The sequence below is a fragment of the Melanerpes formicivorus genome, unplaced genomic scaffold (genome assembly GCF_026170545.1).
Source record: "Melanerpes formicivorus ecotype bairdi unplaced genomic scaffold, bMelFor1.0.p_v2 SCAF_13, whole genome shotgun sequence".
In the NCBI taxonomy this organism is placed as follows: Eukaryota; Metazoa; Chordata; class Aves; order Piciformes; family Picidae; genus Melanerpes; species Melanerpes formicivorus.
In genome coordinates this window covers 9,664,289-9,683,405 of record NW_027142365.1, presented here as the reverse complement: position 1 = coordinate 9,683,405, position 19,117 = coordinate 9,664,289, and the positions used below count along the sequence as shown (strand labels likewise).

The 19,117-nt window shown below is 38.1% G+C and overlaps 1 protein-coding gene across 1 annotated transcript in view; it reads left to right on the top strand.

The window, feature by feature from the left end:
- PTPRN2 (protein tyrosine phosphatase receptor type N2) overlaps window positions 1-19,117 on the top strand; it is a 612,734-nt gene that overhangs the window by 201,696 nt on the left and 391,921 nt on the right. The window contains exons 4-5 of the mRNA XM_068146020.1: window positions 12,461-12,578; window positions 18,886-19,048. Coding sequence (XP_068002121.1) covers window positions 12,461-12,578; window positions 18,886-19,048 — 281 coding nt within the window. The remainder of the gene's footprint in view (window positions 1-12,460; window positions 12,579-18,885; window positions 19,049-19,117) is intronic.

Sequence of the window (19,117 nt, the reverse complement as noted above, 5' to 3'; positions counted from 1 at the left end):
ATTATGCCTGAGCTAAAAACTCTTGTTGGGTAGAATTTTGTATCATAACACTATATTTTTACTTGACATTCATGCTTGTTTCAAAACGTGCTGAATGTAATACTTAATAATGTATCAAAAGCAGCTGACTGCTTTTGGGTAGTGTATGGAAGACCAGTGCAAAGTATTCCAATGCAGAATGGAAGTAACTTGACGGGCATTGTAGTAGCATATTTCACACAGCTTACAGTGAAAGTCTGGGAAAACAATAGACAGATTTTGCTGTTTGTATTTAACTTCTGTAGTTTGAGGAACTGAACTTTTCTCCCTGCTTCTGGTACATTGCATGTGTATTCACACTGCCTCTGCTCCTGAACAGGTTTTTAGAATTTGGACTGAGATCCAAACACATGAATTCTTCAAGGGCAAAGGCAGCATCACTTGTCATTGATTCTGCCGAGCATTTAAGAAGAAGTGACATTTACCAGGGCTTGTTTTGAAGATTTATAAATGCAGTATAGATTTGGCAAGAATAGCTGCTTCAATAAATGTTGTGCTGTAGCATGTAAGCATGGGCTTTACCACCAGTGGGTTCACTAGCACTTTGTCATCCAAGTAAAAATAAATATTCAATAAACAATTTATTGGGGATGTGAGTTCACTTCTGCTTCATTCCACTTGGAAAGACTTGACATCTGTTGCCTACATAGTGTTATTAAGGGCACAATGAAATGAAGACAAATTAATTGTGGAATTGTCAAAACTATGCCAGGGAAAATTTCCCTGGCTAACAAGAATAACATGAAGAATAACAACAGTAGAAGGGCTCTAGCTGTTTGCTGTAATAGCTAGGCATAACTGTATCGTAATACCTGACTAGAAGTCATTCTTTTTTGGACACAATTTTTGTTTTAACAGAAGTGTTTTGCATAACTTGGGTGGCATTTGAAGAACTTACATTAAAAGTAAATAGGATTTGTAACCATTGGGATTCTCATTTGGACTACCAGATTTGTGTGACTTCATGTACTGCTTCCTAGTCCTATTAGCAGTGGAAGCCCAGGTACCATCAGGTAAGTGGGAAAGAGTCTGGTTTAGTTTTGTCATTATAGTAGTTATGTGAGTTCCTGTTCAGGAGTGTTTTCTTGCACTTGTTCATCCAGCCCCTTCATACAAAGCCCTATACCATCAAAATGTACACAAGAACTGGGGTGAAAACTGTTCTGGGTGACGGTGTAGCTAAACTGATGGACCAAAAGGTGCATTAATGTGTTTACCTGCACAAAATAATCTGACAAAATAGCCCATTCAGTTTCTAGGAGAGCCAGGAAAAATAAGTTGCCCTTCTTAGGTGTCAGGTACCACTGGTGGAATCCTGGGTGAGAGAGGTAGGTTGGCATCAGGGACACCCAGTGCTGTGGCATGCCTGGCAGCCCTGGTGCTTGGGCACCTGAGATCTGCTGTTGAGACACAGACTGGGCTGTGATGCAGTATCACAGAGTAATACAGAATACCACACATACAAGGTATGTAAGTATGTCATGTCAGTGTGACAGTTTTTTATTGAGATGTAGAGTGGATGAGGAAAGAGACTTAACAGGTTTTGGACATACCAGCATGGCATAGAAGCATCTGTGCTGTAACCTTTGAAATCTTGGCCAATTCTAATGTATTTTCAAGTAAACAGGACAACCAAAAATTATCTTTCTGAGAGACACTTAATGGATACAGCTTCTAAAAATGTAAAAGGTTCAAGCCCATGCCTTGGTACTGCATAGAGCAGAATGGATCAAACCTGACAGACTGCTAAATATAAAGCACAAAAGCTACAGTCTTCTTTGGCCATCAAGACAGACTTCTGCAGTTCATACATTTGAACCTCAGATATTTAGTTAAAAAGTCATTTATAGGAGGAAATATTTTCTTTCATATGTCATAGAATGTAAGTAAAGTAACATTCATATCAATAAACATATGTACATAGGCATCATATCAATAAACATATGTACATAGGCATAGAATTAAATGGTGAGTAGGAACAGCAAAATAACAAGTAATTGAATTTACAGTGCCCCATGTTTCTGTTTTGCCTGTTGTACTAAATAAAACAAAGTAATCCCAGGTTGTACTTTACTCCTTGCAACAAATAATCCCAAAGGGTAAAATAAATGTTTCTCTGGAAAAAAGGGAAGATTATTTTTTCCTGTTTGGCAGTGCTAACACTGTGTGAGGTACCGTGAACAGGAAAAACTAGATGAAGGCTGGATTTGTAGCATGTAAATGGGTGAAGCAGGATATTCTCAATAGTTTATTCATTCACTGCTCTTTCCATTTGTGCCTTCTGGGGCCATGATAGCAAATACCTTCTAGGTAGATTGCTTTGCTGAGCTACACATTTGGGGAACTGAAACACAAGCACTTTGGGATGAGAAAAGGGCAATTCTTTGTGCTTTTATTCTGGTATTTGGGAAAGGCTAAGCAGAATTATATGGATCTCTTGGACCTTAGCTCTGAGATACATTTACAGGGAAGTTTGCTTGTAATTTTGTTACTAAGGAGCAGAAATCTCATCAATGAAGCATATTTAAATTAAAGAGCAATATATTTGTAAAATACATGTGGTAGGCTAGCTTTTTAACTTGAGTCTTGTGAATTAGCTTAAGATACTATCAGAGCAATCAGATTGCTGCAGGTTTCATCTGCCATGACTGTTGTAAACAGAGAGGTAATACTGCTCGTAATTGTCTGCATTATCTTGTCCAGTATTATTTATATGCCCACTGGAGTAGTTTATAGATTAATAGAATAAATGTTTGTTTCTCATTACATTTATGCCTCTCTTAAGAAGAATTAACATGCAGGTTTTGTTTTCTTAACGTGGAGAAAAACACATGTGATGTTTAACCAGGATACCCTGAGGAGGTGGAAAACAAGTCACATGAATGCTCCACCACATCAAAAGTATGCTAATAGGTAGCAATTGATTATCTAGAAATAAAATACCATTTCTTAAAGCTGGCAGCCATTGAACAGAATATTTATCTTCGAAGTGAAAGAAAGAAATATGAGCTACACCACTATGTTTTAATTTATGTTTGGGTTTTTTATTTTAATGCTTTAACATCCTTGCTGGTTCACTTCAGTCTTTGCTGTGAAGATTTGCTGCTTTGTATGCAGTTCAGAGTGGCTGATGGACACACTTCAGGAATGAATGGTGTTTTTGCACGTTCACTTCTTTGATGTTGCTAGTTCTGAAATAGTAGAAATAAACTCAAATTAAGCGGTGGGGGAAGTAACTATCTCGCACTTAATGACACATGGCAGTAGCTCCCGGTGGACTCTTTCTTACTTATGCCAGCCCAGTTCTGCAATATTTGAGTGCCTTGCAAAATGCACTTTAACCCCTGAAACTGTGTTTGATTATGTGCAGAGAACTGACTCACAGAGTTTGTGGTGCATCGCTAGTTGAAGGGAAGATTTAAAAAGAAGACAGGTGCTTTTGGTCCCTCTTCCCGATGCTCACTCCTCTGTGGTTCATCCTGCAGGTTCAGGCTACACCTCAAACCATGGTCTTTGCTCAGAGGAAGTCCTCTCTAGCTCATATTGAGCACAGTGCATATACTATGCCTGTGCAGGTAATGTTAGACCTTGGCGGCATGAAGTTAGTGAAGTTAGCTGAGCATAGAACACACAATGACAAAATTGCTTCCAAGAGCGATAAGGATTTTATATTCCCTCTGTATATTTCCTTTCATTGTTACATCATCATGACCTGTTTTGAAGCATTTTGTTACTGTCAGAATTTTTCATAGTTGACATTTAAAGCTAGCATCTCTCGGCAGTTATGAGGAAAAATTGATGGAGCTTTATTAATGATGCATTATGAATGGACATCAGCTGGAACTGTGCTCACATTTTAGGGGCTTTCATTTCATATCTGATTGCTCCAGCTCTTCCATTGTAAATATCTTAATTCATTGACAGTCTTGCTCAAAAATTAATTTGAAGATTTAAAACAAAAAAAAAATCTGCTTTTTAGTACCATTGTGATACATCACAATAAAACTGAATTCAGCTCATAGCATGGCATATTTTAAGTGTTCTGAGAGATCTACCCCAGAAGGCAGTAAAGAAGCTAGGAGGAATTAGAAATCAGTGTGAACCTGGGAATCAGCATTACATTAATAGTCCATAAATGTTAGTGAGGCTCACTGAGGTATTAACTTCATGAAACAAGGTAGGGAAGATGAAGACTAGGTAGGAAATCATGTCAGTCAGAGCTTCTCTTACTAAATAATTTTTATTGTTGGCTAAAATAAGTCAAATAATCCCATTTTTACCCATGGACACCAGGTATCACAGTATCACTTAGGTTGGAAAGGACCTCGAGGATCATCGAGTCCAACCTATCAACACAGACCCCATGACTAGACCATGGCACCAAGTGCCACGTCCAATCTCCTCTTGAATACATGTAAATACATGGTCAGATACTGTACATTAGCTGACAACTGGTACAGTAATTTGTTAATTGTAATCAGCTTGTAATGAGATAAAACAACTTAAAATATGCAAATGAAAAAGTTATCTGACATGCAACATACAGTAAGGTTCATTGCAGCCTCCCTTGCAATGGGATGATCAAAACTCAAAAAAGTTTGCGTACAAGAGACCAGCAAAAAGAATTCCAATACTTCACCAGCTGGAAATGCTATCTTGCCTTTCAGGGTCGCACAAATTCAGTCTGTATTTTCTGTACATGGGGTGAATACAGAATGAAAGCTGAGAAGCAATAGCCAGGCTTTTTGGAGACCAGCGTGACCTAGAGATTGTTCATCTTTGCTTCAGGCAAATGACTTGGCTAATGTACTTCCGTGAAAAACTCCCAGCTTTCAGCCACCAGGATCTTTATGAGGTTCCTAAGGGAAACCTAACTTCTGCAGCTGCTATGCTTTCATTAATAATAATAGGAACAATAAGAATTACTGCTGTTGTTATTGCTGCAGAAAGAGACTGTACAAATGCATGCGATATATACCCTTTTCCTGGAGGAATTTGCAGTCCAAGAGAAATGGCTTAAAAGTGGAAAATTAAAGATATGGTTCCAGACAAACTATATGTAGGCTTTTCACCTGTCATTTAAAATTAAAACAAAACCCAACCAATGGCTATTTTGCTCGTTTCATCTGTATTGGTGTTGATGCAGGACAGAACATGATGAGTAGGAGGCCAAAGGTCCTTGCTACAGAAAGTGTTTGAAGTGTGTTGAATTTCTCTGTGTGATACATGGTGAATATCCTGCAGGGAAGCCTTTGCTCTGACTCATTCTAACATTCCCTCCAAACTGCTGATACAATGGTCTGAGCATTGGTCTTAAAGACCAAAGTAGGAGGTGCATTCACACGTGAAGCTTCTGCTGTACTGCCTAGTTTGGCCTTCCTGTGTATTGACTTTGCATCTGCAATTGACATCACTTCTCTGACAGCTGAAAATTGATTTTTGACAAACATCAAGGACAGTTCAGTAGTTACATAAAATGGGGGTAAGAACCACTGTGCAGAGCTGAAAGAACAGTTCTGTTCATAGGTATTTAAAAATACATGAAGAACTGTAGATCTGAGATGAATTTGCTGGAATATGTGTAACCTGCACATCCACTTAATTTTCTATACTTATTTAAGTGTCAGGACATTTCTGACCAATTCTGCTTTGTTACAGGTGATGTTTTAATTCCCAGACTGAAGGCACTTCAAAAGTCCTTTCCCAGGAACTATATTTTTCATGATAATAAGGCTGTTATCCTACTGTTAGGATGAAATGAAATGGATAAAATAAAATGAGAAGGTAGACCTGCTGAATTTATATGCATTGTGAACTACTATTTGGACAATATCTCCATTCTTAGCATTGTAGAGTCTAGCATTACAACCAGTTTGTGCATACTAAAGAGATTTTGCATTATGAGATGAGTGAATGAAAGTTTAAAGTGGTGTAAGACATCTCAGAGAGGAATAATAAGATAGAAAAGGAACAAGAAGGGAACAGAAAATGAGAGATCACCACTTCATATTCTAAAAGGATATTGCAGAGAATGAATATAGTGAAGAGAGCTGTTTTGCAGCGTAGAACTAATATCAGGCTTTTGGGGTTGCATTTGGAATAGTCACATGCACTTTGATGTCATTGTCAGTTAACATGGGTTCAGAGCTGGGTGAAACAAGCAAAGTAGTCTCATCTTTATTTTAGCATCACTCTTTTGGATGCATATGAATGTTTCCTCATGTTCGTGAAAATTCCTTGGACTCGTAGCACTAAGCAAATGTCTGTGCCTAGTTCAGGGGCAGAAGGAAATGGAGTAATCGAGGTAGCATCCTTACTCACCATATATGAGATTTATTTATTTATTTATTTAAATGTTAGAAATATCTGACAACCTAAACACTGCAAAGAGCCATGGCAGTTAAAGATCACAATATCACAGTATTGCCAAGGTTGGAAGAGACCTCGAGGATCATCGAGTCCGACCTGTCACCACAGACCCATGACTAGACCATGGCAAGATGTAACTGACTATAAGTTAAATTAAGGTTGAACATTAATACAAAGTTGTGATTGTGCAAGGAGGACCCCTTTGCCTCCCTCCCCACCTTGTAGAAGGCATGTCTGTGAGTAGAATGCTCTGCTTTCAGGTTGAGGGTCATCAATTTCTGGAAAAGATTATTTGACATGGTGAATAGCATGAGATTTATCTCAAGGATCTGAGAAGTCTTTTTCATGTGTCTGTTCTGTTCTAGTCTTTAGAAAGTTGTCTATTCTGGTTGGATGTTAGATGATATATTTTGCATTATCATATTATTCTTTTATTGCTCTCTGCTCCAGTGGCAGAAAAAAAAAAATCTTATATAACACTTAGCAACTTTCACTTGTATAAACTAATTATTTGTAACTGTCTGCTGAAATAAAGGTAAGGAAGCCCTGCCTACTGAATCCTGTGAGAGCGTTTTATAATCTCCTTGGCAAATGAAGCACTCATTTGGCTTTTTCAAATAATAGAAATGAAAATAAAAAAAGAAGAAGGGGAAAAAAAATAACAGCCTGAAGAGAAAAGCCTTCCCTCCACCTTCTGGGATAGTTACTTAGAGTAAATTAAAATCAGGGCTGCAAGAAGATCATGCTGGTAATTTAATTCTGCGGAGATTATCACTTTTATGTATAATAAAACAATATATGAAAATTTGAAACCATAATCCTTAGGCAGCCCTTTCATCTGTTCATTCAAATGGAAGTTTTTCTGCCTTTGAGTGTGAGTGAATTGCTGCTGAATGCACAGGCTGAAATTCTTGCTTATTATAAAAATCCCACTAGAAGCTCCAAAAGAGGGCAACAAACTCATCTGTATAGATCTGGTACAGTAGTGAAGCAGGGAAGGAAACAACTAAAGCTCCTGAGGACTTTCAAGAGAGGCTGACCACAGTTCATGCTGAAATGGATTGAAGAGCAGTGATGACTGCTTACAACTCTCAGTTGTTCCTTCAAATGCAGTCTGTACTTGATTTTCTTTTTAGTGTAGGAAACAATGCAGTGTTTGACAAAACCAAACATTTAATTAGAGTAAGTTTTCATGGAAGTGTAGTGCTCACATGCCTTGGCAGATTTTCTTTCAATTCTCTAGAAACCATCTTTAATCACGATTTTCAGAACAAATGAATTTTCCAAGCCAAAGGCACAGGGGAATTAAATATTTGTGGCTTAAGAGGTGAGTTTAAGTTCTCTATTACTATTTTTGGTGTTAATCTACTATGGCAATTTGTGTTGTGAAATCACTGTTGGAAGACATGTCAGGATTTTATCTTTTCGCTGCATTCCTAGGTAGAGACTATAGTGATTGAAAGAATTAATTTTGTTATGCACTCAGCAACCTCAGCATTAAAGCTGCAATTTTGACTTGGACATTACTGAAATATGTGAACAGTGTTGGGTATGTTCTTGAGCTCTGAAAACAGAGGTCTGGGATGAGAACAAGTGCAGCTCCTCTAGAGAATGTGGAAAGGCAGCCTGCAGAAAGGCATGTCTATATGTTGACCTGTCTGTTGTGAAAATAGGGAAGAAAGGCAATCACTCCCAATTTTGCAGACATTTTGACAGCTAAAGTAGGCATTAACAATTTGCAACACATGGCATGGGGGGTGGAAGTCTCTGGGCTTTACAACTGAGAATTTCCTGGCTGAAATGAAGTAGCAGTTGAAGGCATCTAAGAGAAAAAACCTGTTTTATTATCCACCATATAAGGACAAAATGGATAATATTACCAAAACCTGGGGAAAAAAATGAAGTCACAATTCAACAATGGTAACATGCTCAGGTTCAAAGTTTGAACATTTTTGAAGTTTCTTTATCTTTACATATTCCTCACAAAAATGAATCAAGTCTTTGTATGTAGGTTTCTGCCTACATACAGTAATCTATTCTTGCTTTGAATGGGACTTGGTACCTAAAATAATTTTGTTGCTGGTATATTGATACAGAACAATTTGGATTTTGATTGGCACAAGAGCTGAAACAATCTCGTGGTGTTACTCTGTCAGACACAGGTTTCACTCAACTTGCCTGCAGAGCTCTGTGTAGCCTCAGATGGACTGCTCAGGAAAGGGTTGGCAGCATGAGCATGACAATTTGCATGGCCAAATCTTTTGGCAGCGAGAAGTGTTGTTTCTTTAAAGAACTAGAACTGAGCTCTACTGATTTGCACAGAACTCTTTGGCAAAGTTAGAAAGCTATTGTTTTCATTGCTTAGGCCTTTAGAGGGGGTGAAGATTATTTGTCTGAATAATTTTGAACTAGAATGAGTTGAGACAGAGAAGTAGCTGATGAACGTTTTCAAAAGTTGCTAATATAATTTACACACATGAAAGGCATGGTCAGGTTTATTTGGGGAGGCATCAAATTTCTCTACTATGAAAACCAGTGAAAAACACAGGAAAGAATGCCATTACTTAGAGCAATTGAGCAGCTGAAAGACAGAAAGGCATACTTGAATTTTGATTATTTTGCAGTAATTCTCCGTAGTTGCTCTCACAGGCCAATTAAATGGGTTAAAAGTGAAATTGTGTGGTAAATGTGGAATCAATTTTGACTTTAATTTTTAAGACAAGTTTGTATTATCTTTACCACTGTGAATCTGTGAAAGTGTGTTTCCTTGCTGTTTCTACTGTTTGCTCTTGATTTGATTTCAGTTAACAAAATATACATGTGCTCTCTGTTGACATAGTCCTTGCTAAGTGTTGAATATTATGGAGACTTAGACAACGATGAAGTTTTCATCATTACTTTTGTAGTTGTGTGTAATAATAATAATAGTAATAATAATTAGTTGCACTGTGGAATGAAAAGATCACAGTATCACAGTATCACCAAGGTTGGAAGGGATCTCGAAGATCATCAAGTCCAACCCGAAGGGAGATACCCGATGAAAATGAGGAAAGAATGCATTATATGTAGAGCACTTCCACTGGTTTTAATGCACAGGTTGGGTTTAATAAACATATTAATGTATTAATCACTGTCTCTACACCAGCATTACCTTTTCACATGTTTAGGTTATGGAGTAGCAATTAAAATAAAAAGAAAAAGAGTTCAACCTCAGTGAAAAGCAGTAGTGGGGAAAATTTGTACCAGTGACTGTTTTTCATGGGGTCTCGCTGCTGCTGCTGCTGCCATAGTATTTTCATCACTCCAGTGTCTACCAGACTCCATCTCTTTCATTGGCATTGTCCATCTGTGGGAATTTAGGGTTGGGAGCTGCAGATCTGCAGCAGGGGGGATGGTTAATCAAGGGCTGGGTGTCCCTCCATACCATTCCCCATTAGTGTCATGGAAGTAGTGTGTGTACAAGAGCGCTGCTGTGATCCTGCTCAGCCAGTGGAGAGAAATTGTAGTAATTGGGTGGTGAGGCAGGAGCTGATGCTAGGTGTGACGGCAGAGACAAAGGGAACAGGAAATCACCATACGGCATCATATGTGCCTTCTCAACCTTAATTTTGATTGCAGCTGTCAGCATGGCATTGTGGTTCTTGAATGTGCTGTTTTGTTGAGCTCAGTAGCTCAGTGTGTGGGAGAGAGTTGGTGTTTTGGTTTTTTGTGAAACTGAAACAATGCTGGAAAATGATTGGCATAGGGTTAGCTTTAGGCATGCTGCAGTTCCTGAGATAACAGCAATATTAACTCAGTGATGAGGGGATTTTTGATTGGTTAAATATGCATTTTCTTAATCTATGTCTTGTTCTAACTTCTATGTAATTTGGAACTTGTAGGAGATAGAGTCGAGATGGCATATTCTCTTGCCTCTACTGTCTTAAGCTCTGTAACAAGTATTCTGTTTTTCTTTCATCACTCCGCCCTCCTTTAATGCAAACACAGATGTGTTTTGTTACAGTATGAAGGATGGAACACTTGTACTTGGTTGAATTGCATTAGGAGAAAATGTGCAAATAGTGCTGCAGGAGAAAGAAGCTATGCTGAAGTTAGAGAAAGATATTCTGCTATCATGACCAGTGAAGGCTGGGATTGCAGTGGTTTCTTGTGCTCTTTTACCAAACCCCTTGTTCTATGGAGGCACTAAAACCAAGCTATTGACTCCTCCTTGTCAAGCCATGGACCGCTCAGGACTGGGAGAGGAATTTCCTGTCTGTACTGCAGATGAGCTGCTCTTGCTCTAGTGTGACCAAAACTCACCAGAGTAGTTCTGTGTATTTTTCTTCAAAGATTATGTTATTTATTGTGTATTCTTTAGCTTTTAATAGGGCTGGTATTGACTGTAGTGATTTTGGACAGAGCTCATAAATGAGTTGTTTTCTGGCTAAGCTGATGATTTTATTATACGTGTATTTTAACTGACCTTTTTGGTTCAACATTCTTGTAAACTTTAATGTTTGGGGTTTTTTTCATGCATGAACCTATAAAACAAACAGGAATGTGTACTAGTAGGTGACACAGTGTAAAATTGAACATACATAAATGTATAAACACATTCATGTGAAAATAATTTTCATAGCACTACACCAAAATCATAATGGCGACTCTTATTCACCTAAGGACACGCTTTGAGCAGCCTTAGGGTGAGATTTGTGATATTATCTGAATCCATCTACTTACCTGGCACATTTGAAAAGGTGAGATTTGCATTTGAAAAAGATGAATTGGAACTAAAAATGGATTAGATAGAGGTTATTCTTCCTCCCAAGGGTCTGGAGTTACTGTAGCCATTAACATCTAATGATTTCAGGTGAAGTGTTTCCTCAATAAACTTGAGTAACACTTTTATTTCAGAAAAGGAGAAAGAGAGAGCAAAAGCGGAGTGTCAGAGAGGTGTCAGAGAGCTTTTTTTGTTTGATGAAGCTTTCAGGCACAGTTACCTTGGTTCTAGATAGTTTGTTATTCTTGTTTTCATTATTGGGGGGAAAAAAAAGTAAGGAATTTTTAATTCTGCATGCTCAGAACTGTCTGCTTTGCAGGACAGACAAATGTCCTGTTTCTGTTTAGACTCCCATCTGGTGCTAGAGAGAATTTTTCTTTATGCTGTTTCTCGTGGGAAAATATTACCAGGATTATCATATCTGGAACTTTTGTCAATGTTCATTGAGGGTTTTGTGGTGTTTTACTGTGCATGGTGTAAAAGAGGAAGTTCTCTTCAGTTATGTGATATTTAGTTATTAGATAATTACAGGTAATTGCATGGGCAAGTTCTATGAACCAAAGTGTTATCATATCGTCTAAAATCTACAAATTAGGTAACAATTATGTTTGGAGTTATATCATCATTCCAGGTATAATTACCATGGGATTAGCAGTACATGTAATTAATGAGTAGTCACTAGAATATGCCTTCATAGTAGCAATTCCTCCTTGTTGTAAAGTTCTTTGTCACAGTATTTAAGTATAAAGCTAACATAAATTGACCTCCACATGTGTTATACTAAAACTGAAAATACTTATTTCCACTGCAGCACTAGCTCCTTAATGTTATAAAGCATAGTTTCATGGAGAAAATGGATAAAGGACAGTATGCTGTGAGTGAGGGAAGAGCTGAATCAACCTTTCAACAGATACCATCTAGTGAGATAATTTTTCTATAGCTGTCTGAAGTAACCTTTTTTTCTTTTCTTTTAGTATTGTTTTTAGTCTACTAAAGGTAGTTGGTAACTAGCTAAAATTCTGCCAAAAGTGAAGTCTTTCAAAATCTCCTCACATCATCTAGTGACTTCTTTCCATTGTCTGGTTCACACAGTTTTATACAGAAGGGAGGAAGCTGTGGTTCACTCATGGATTACAATTGATGAAGACTATTTTTGGTTTTGGTCTTTTTTCCTTTTTTTTTTTTTTTTCATTGATGTTGTTCATACAGAACACATTTTTGTCAAGCTTTCAAGTTATTAAATAGTCAGCTTGCTTATTTTTGAAATCATTTGTTGTTGTTTTCTATCAGGTTTTACCTGGCAAGATGATTATACACAGCATGTTATTGGTCAGGAGCTCTCAACCATACACAAAATCCGCAACAGACGCCCTGATGTGTTTGCATCTGAAGGATCTGAGACACGAAGGTAAGTCTTTTTGCCTGCTAGGATTTAGTGAGATGATGAGAAATAGGTTAGCATTGAAGCTGAATCATAGAGGTGTAGAAAGGTCTGGGTCAGGAGGGACCTCCAAAGGCCAGCCAGTCCTCCCTCCTTGCAGTCAGCAGGGACATCCGCAACTAGATCAGGCTGCCCAGGACCTTATCAAGCCTCACCTTGAATATTTCCAGCCTCAACCACCTCCCTGGGCAACCTGTTCCAGTGTTCCACCACCCTCATAGCAAACAACTTACTCCTAACATCTAGTCTAAATTTGCTCTTCTCCAGCTTAAAGCCATCGCCCCTCATCCTGTCATTGCAGGCCCTTGTAAACAGACTCTCTCCATCTGACTTGTAGGTCCCATTCACGTACTGGAAGGCTGCTAGTACACACAGCACCAAAAGTGCTCTAGATATGATAAATGAAAAATAATCATAAAATCAATGCTGAGAATGTCAGTAGGAAAACAGTGTGAGTTAAAACATAATGAGTCAAACCCCTCAACCCTCTTCTGATTATCATCAATTAAAGGAATATGGCTTCTGCTGTCAATATAGAAGTCAGAATTCAAAGCATCAGGTCCTTTACCAAGTATATGCAGTTTCAAGTGTCAATTCATGACTGGATTAAAAAGGCTGACTTACACAGTAGCTCATCCACAGCAGGTATTTTATTCTGGAATAAGCTAAACCCAAACCAAAACAAACAAAAAGGAGCATTGAATGTCATTCTGAGCAATTAATTGTATTTTTGACCTCATATTGCTCCAAAATCTAGCTGTAATTGTTTTGAGGTTCATAGCTTCTCAGTTTTAGTTGCAAGATTTGTCCAGGAAGAAGAGATTGATTTAAGTTCCCATGACAGAAAACATTATTGGAACATTTCTATTCTTTGCATTATAGAAGGCATTTTCCTCACAGCTTGAAAGATATTAAAGGGTAACCTAGCAATTATCTGTGGCATGAGATACATCTATAATTCCGTACAGTGATTTGAGTGTAGGACCTGCAGTTGCATCATCTTCATATGCAGTTGTGCATATACCATTTCACCTGGTATATTTTATTCTATGGGCTCTAAGTACAACCCAGCCACACAAGGCCAAGAAGGAAATTTTAAAATACATAAAAGTTTAGAAATGTTAGAAATGATAAATTTTGCTCTTACTTTTGTTGGGTTGTGTTTATTTTGTTCTGTTGTTTGGGGTTTTGTTTTTAACACAATCTCAAAACTAGTGAAATCGAAAGAAAGCGCTTGCTGTTAGAAAACATCCTTCAAAATGGGACAAAGAAGGTTTGCCTTCTAGCCTGGTTGGGAAATTATTAAATGTTGGGATTTAGATATTCATATACTGCAATATGTGTTTTGCATGTACTGCAGAACCTTCTCTTTTCTAGATTGCTCTTTTATGGAAGTGAAAATACTTTAATTGGTACTGCCCTGTAGCTCCTGCTGTTTGCCTCAGTTAGTTCTGATTTAATGTATAGAATTTGGCTCTGCATTTCACATGTTTGTTCATTCAAAAGCGTTCCTTAAAATCACAGCACCATATATTTCAGGAGTGCAGTAAGGTAGAAACTTAACTTCCAAAGAAGATACTGATCTATAGATTATCATGCAGGCGATAAAAATGTGTGGTTGAATCCATAAACATATTTTTACTGCTTAGACACCCCAGATGCCATTGCTGTGTGGATTATTCTTTTTATGTGGTACAGAAAGGATCCTGAATATCTTCAGGTGGATTTATTTTGTTTTTTTTTTTTTTTTTTTAAGAGTGAGTGTATCTAAAACTTTTATTCATGATGGTAAGATAAAATAAGCCTGATTTCCATGAGACCAAGGCTATATTCTACAGTGTTCCAGATTCACAGCTATATAAAAATAAAACACATAAAAAGACATAAAAGCAATATTCATTTTTCAGACTTGAGGACAGATGATCACCTTTAGCAGTTCCCATTGCGATCAGGTTTCAGCTGGTTTGCAGTTTTAACTAAAACTATACATAATAAACCACCACCAAAACCAAAGAAACAAACAGAAAAACCCCCACCCACCCCAACAAAACAAACCCAAAACCAACCAAAAACCATTTTGTGTATTGACACTTTAGGAACATCAGAATTTCAAATGTGTTCCCCTTATAGCACTTCCTATTGTGGATAGATTTTTCTGAAGTTACCAAGCTGTGTTTCTGAAAGCATTATCTTATGTGCCAACAGTTTAAAGCATTAATTGATTTTTCTGGTTGTCCATTTGCAACGTATTCTGTAGGTCAGAGAACAGCAGGAACTTTTTCTTTGGTGTCTTGTAGATTCTGCTCAAGTTTGCTATGCGCTCAGCGTGTTCAGTGTGCACGCTCAAATCTTCCCAAATAATAAGTCAATAATTTTAAGAAGCAACTTTATGATTTTTCTGGTTGTCCATTTGCAATGTATTCTGTAGGTCAGAGAACAGCAGGAACTTTTTCTTTGGTGTCTTGTAGATTCTGCTCAAGTTTGCTATGCGCTCAGCATGTTCAGTGTGCGCACTCAAATCTTCCCAAATAATAAGTCAATAATTTTAAGAAGCAACTTTATGAAGGTATCTAATTATCAAAGGTACATTATAGCAGGAAGACCTTTTATTAAGTGTAACGTGTGTAATAAGAAAATATGAAGTCATACTAATGACTCATTAATCCCCACAGAGCTACTGAGAGCAAGAAAATAGACTCAGACACTTGAAAGGTAAATTGACTTAGGCTAAATTAGTGTGTAATAAGTCTGATGAAACAGAAGATATGGATTAAATCTTTTAAAAATACTGAAACTGGGAGCTTGATTTCAAGATGAAAGTTCTTTCTTTAGTGGTTAACTGGAGTGTACATGGTATTTCCTGGGCCCTTATTAAATTTCAAAAAATCCCTGCTCTTGAAAGAGGATCCAAGATAAAGGAGAAAAAGTCCATTCTGCACAAGGAATAAATGTCAGTTGTGTTCATTGGTGCAATTAGGCAACCCCAGAAATGCTTCCAGCAAGCTCCAGTGTCGAAATGGAGTATAGCATTATTTCTATAATAAACCCATCATTAAATCAGTACCAAGATTCTCACAGCATTTAAAAGGGTGAAGCTTTATTAGAAAAACTGTGGTTATCTATCAATTGAGAAGGTTCTACAAATAGCTGAGGTGCAGCATTTAGGTATTTCCACACAAAAGCTTCTAAAGTGCTAGAGGGGTTATGAAATATATCATTACTTCTGGGGATAAATAATTACGTGTGCTACATCTTAAAGTTCATTGTGTACAAAGTCCTTTTTCAGAATGAATTAAAACTGAAAAGACTTTCACATTGGCGCAGAACAAGAACTTAACTGACAGTTATTTCTCCTACTCACCATTTCTTTTATCCATTTTCCAGTTTGAAAGAGATGTTTTAATTCGTTTGCGACAGCAGCTCGTTTTACTTTGTGTGAACAAGGTGATCAACAGTGATGTGCTGGTGAACTACAAATACTTTGTAAAAATCCAGAGGGATTGATAGGATTTTATTGAAGTTGTCATCAAATGAAATGTAATGCTTTGTTAGATGTTCAAATTTTAATTGTTTAAAAGTTTATAGCCTAAAATGCTACATTTCATGTGGAATTTAAACACAATTTGAGTGTGATTACACTCTCTGTAAGAAAAGCAAGAAATCATAAACCCAGATTTTGCTTTTACCACTAGTGAGAGTGATTATATACTGTAAATAATAGGGTAAATGCTGTATTTTATCTGTGCATTCAGTTCCCAATAAGCTCCAGTGGAAATCCTCAGGGCAGAACTTGGTCTGGTGTTTCAATTTTCCCTTTCTTTTCAAAGTTAGCAAAGAAGACAGAAGATAGGTGTGGAATTAATTGATGAATGAAAGATGAGTGTTTGAAATGTGGATGTTATCTATGATGAGAGCCTCTTTGGATTAGTTCATCTCTATTGAAGCAGAAAACATACAGCCCAGGTCTTCTGTAGGAGAAAGAATTGTGTAACAGTTTTTGTCTGGCTTTAAATTCAAAACAAGGTGGATAATGTTACTTGCATGTCCACCCTCCATAGTAAGGTCACAATAAGGGGAAAATATGAACAGCATGAGAAGGGATCAAGCTGAATGATGTCAAGATTGCTGTAGTGCTTCATGCAGCAAACTTTCATTTTCATACCTGATACATAGCTGGTTATTTTGCGCTGAGGGGATGGAGGGGTTTTCTGGTAGTTCACAGCCAGCAGCTAAGTATCACACAGTATCACAGTATAACTTAGGTTGGAAAGGACCTCGAGGATCATCAAGTCCAACCTATCAACACAGACCCTATGACTAGACCTTGGCACCAAGTGCCACGTCCAATCTCCTCTTGAATGCCTCCTGGGATGGCGACTCAACCACCTCCCTGGGCAGCACATTCCAATGACGAATGACTCGCTCGGTGAAGAACTTCCTCCTCACCTCGAGTCTAAACCTCCCCTGGCACAGCTTGAGACTGTGTCCCCTTGTTCTGGTGCTGGTTGCCTGGGAGAAGAGACCAACCCCTTCCTGGCAATAACCACCTTTCAGGTAGTTGTAGAGGGATAAATGAAGACTACTGGTTGAAATGCCAACCAGAGTAAATTAGATTACTAATTCCATTTATTCACATTAAATTAGTCAGGACACTCATTTGATACAACTGTGAGCAAGGAAGAAAGTCTGTTGCTTTGAGCAAGTAATGCAATTAAACCCCAGATTTGGAAAATCACGTAACAGTAGTTTCTCAGGCAGTACCCCTACTGCTGGAACAAGTCCAGAGAAGGGCAATGAAGCTGGGGAGGGGTTTGGAACACAAGCCCTATGAGGAGAGACTGAGGGAGCTGGGGTTGCTTGGCCTGGAGAAGAGGAGACTCAGGGTTGACCTTATTGCTCTCTACACCTACCTGAAGGGAGGTTGTAGACAGGCAGAGGTTGGTCTCTTCTCCCAGGCAGCCAGTACCAGAACAAGAGGACACAGTCTCAGGCTGTGCCAGGGGAGGTTTAGGCTGAATGTTAGGAAGAAGTTCTATACAGAGAGAGTGATTGCCCAGGGAGGTGGTGGAGTCACCATCATCAGAGGTGTTCGGGAGGAGACTTGGTGGGGTGCTTGGTGCCATGGTTTAGTTGTTTAGATGGGTTGGATTGGTTGATGGGTTGGACGCGATGATCTTGAAAGTCTCTTCCAACCTGGTCTGGTCTGGTCTGGTCTGGTCTATTCTATTCTATTCTATTCTATTCTATTCTATTCTATTCGCACCATGGTGTGGGCCGGTAGAATAAAATTTTTGCTTACAGTGGCACAGAGATGTTGAAAGTCATCTTCCTGAGCTGTCAAGGTCTTCCACCTGAAATTGTTGTTAACTGAAGAAGTCCATGGATGCATGGGTAGGAGATGGTGACACCAAAAAATGTGATTTCCCTCAGAAAAAAATAGGCGTCACTCCAGGGAAGGAAAGAGATTGGGAACATTCTCTCTGCTTTCTTGCACAAGGAATGAAATAGTTACTGGTGTTGACATTTAAATTATCATCGTCATTGACATGTTGTTGAGATAGATGAGGAGAGCCGGTCATAATTCAGATTCATTGCGCAGTGTGCTCTCAATCCTACATAAACACTTCTGTGCTGCTGTTGTTTAATGGCATTTTCAGTTTTTCTTTGCAAACGTCACCAAGTTCTGTCTAAAGCACTTGGGAAACACTGCTATGCTGTGAATTCCAAGGCACATGAGAAGATCACAAAAGATACTTCTTCTGTCTCATTAGTCCCTTTTTAAGCCTTTTGCTGGAGCTGAATTGATTTTCCTCTTTTTTTCCTCCCTGCATACCCAGCAGTCTCACTGTATTCTGTAAATTGGTGCAGGGCCAAATTGATTTTCTTTTTTTTTTGAATCTCATCATCATCCAACAATTTTTTTTTAAAAACCATAGAGCCATCTCATGTTTCTTTGGGGTGCCATTGAATTATGCATGTTTTCTTTATATAAGCATTTTCTTATGAATATGGCTCTGCCTTGATATAGGCATTTTATTTGATTAGCTGTTGGATCATTAACCTTGATTTGTGCAATAAATTGTTAATAGCGCAACATTTTTGGACTGCTTTTGCTGCAACATTGAATTTCCTATACTTTTGTGATTGCTAAGCTTTCGAGTCAGTCTTTGGTTATATGTGGAACTAACTTCAGTGGTTTGCAGTGCCTTTTTAGTTGGACACTTTGTTCATTGTACAGGCTGGTAACTTGCTTTTCCTTGCTTTTGCTGTGCAGGACATCGGGACAGGATGCAGATAATGAAAGAAATTATGAGCTAGAAAATGATGTGAACTTGGCCAAGTCTCTTCAGCAATATCTTAAATATCTTGGTATCCTGTCCCAGTCTGCAACTACAAATTTGATTCCTAGGAAGATGAGTGACAAAGCTTCAGTCAAGGTAGTATTTTTATGTGGTGCCTACATTCTGTGATATTTGGATTCTTTCTCTGAAGTCTGCTTTATTTTT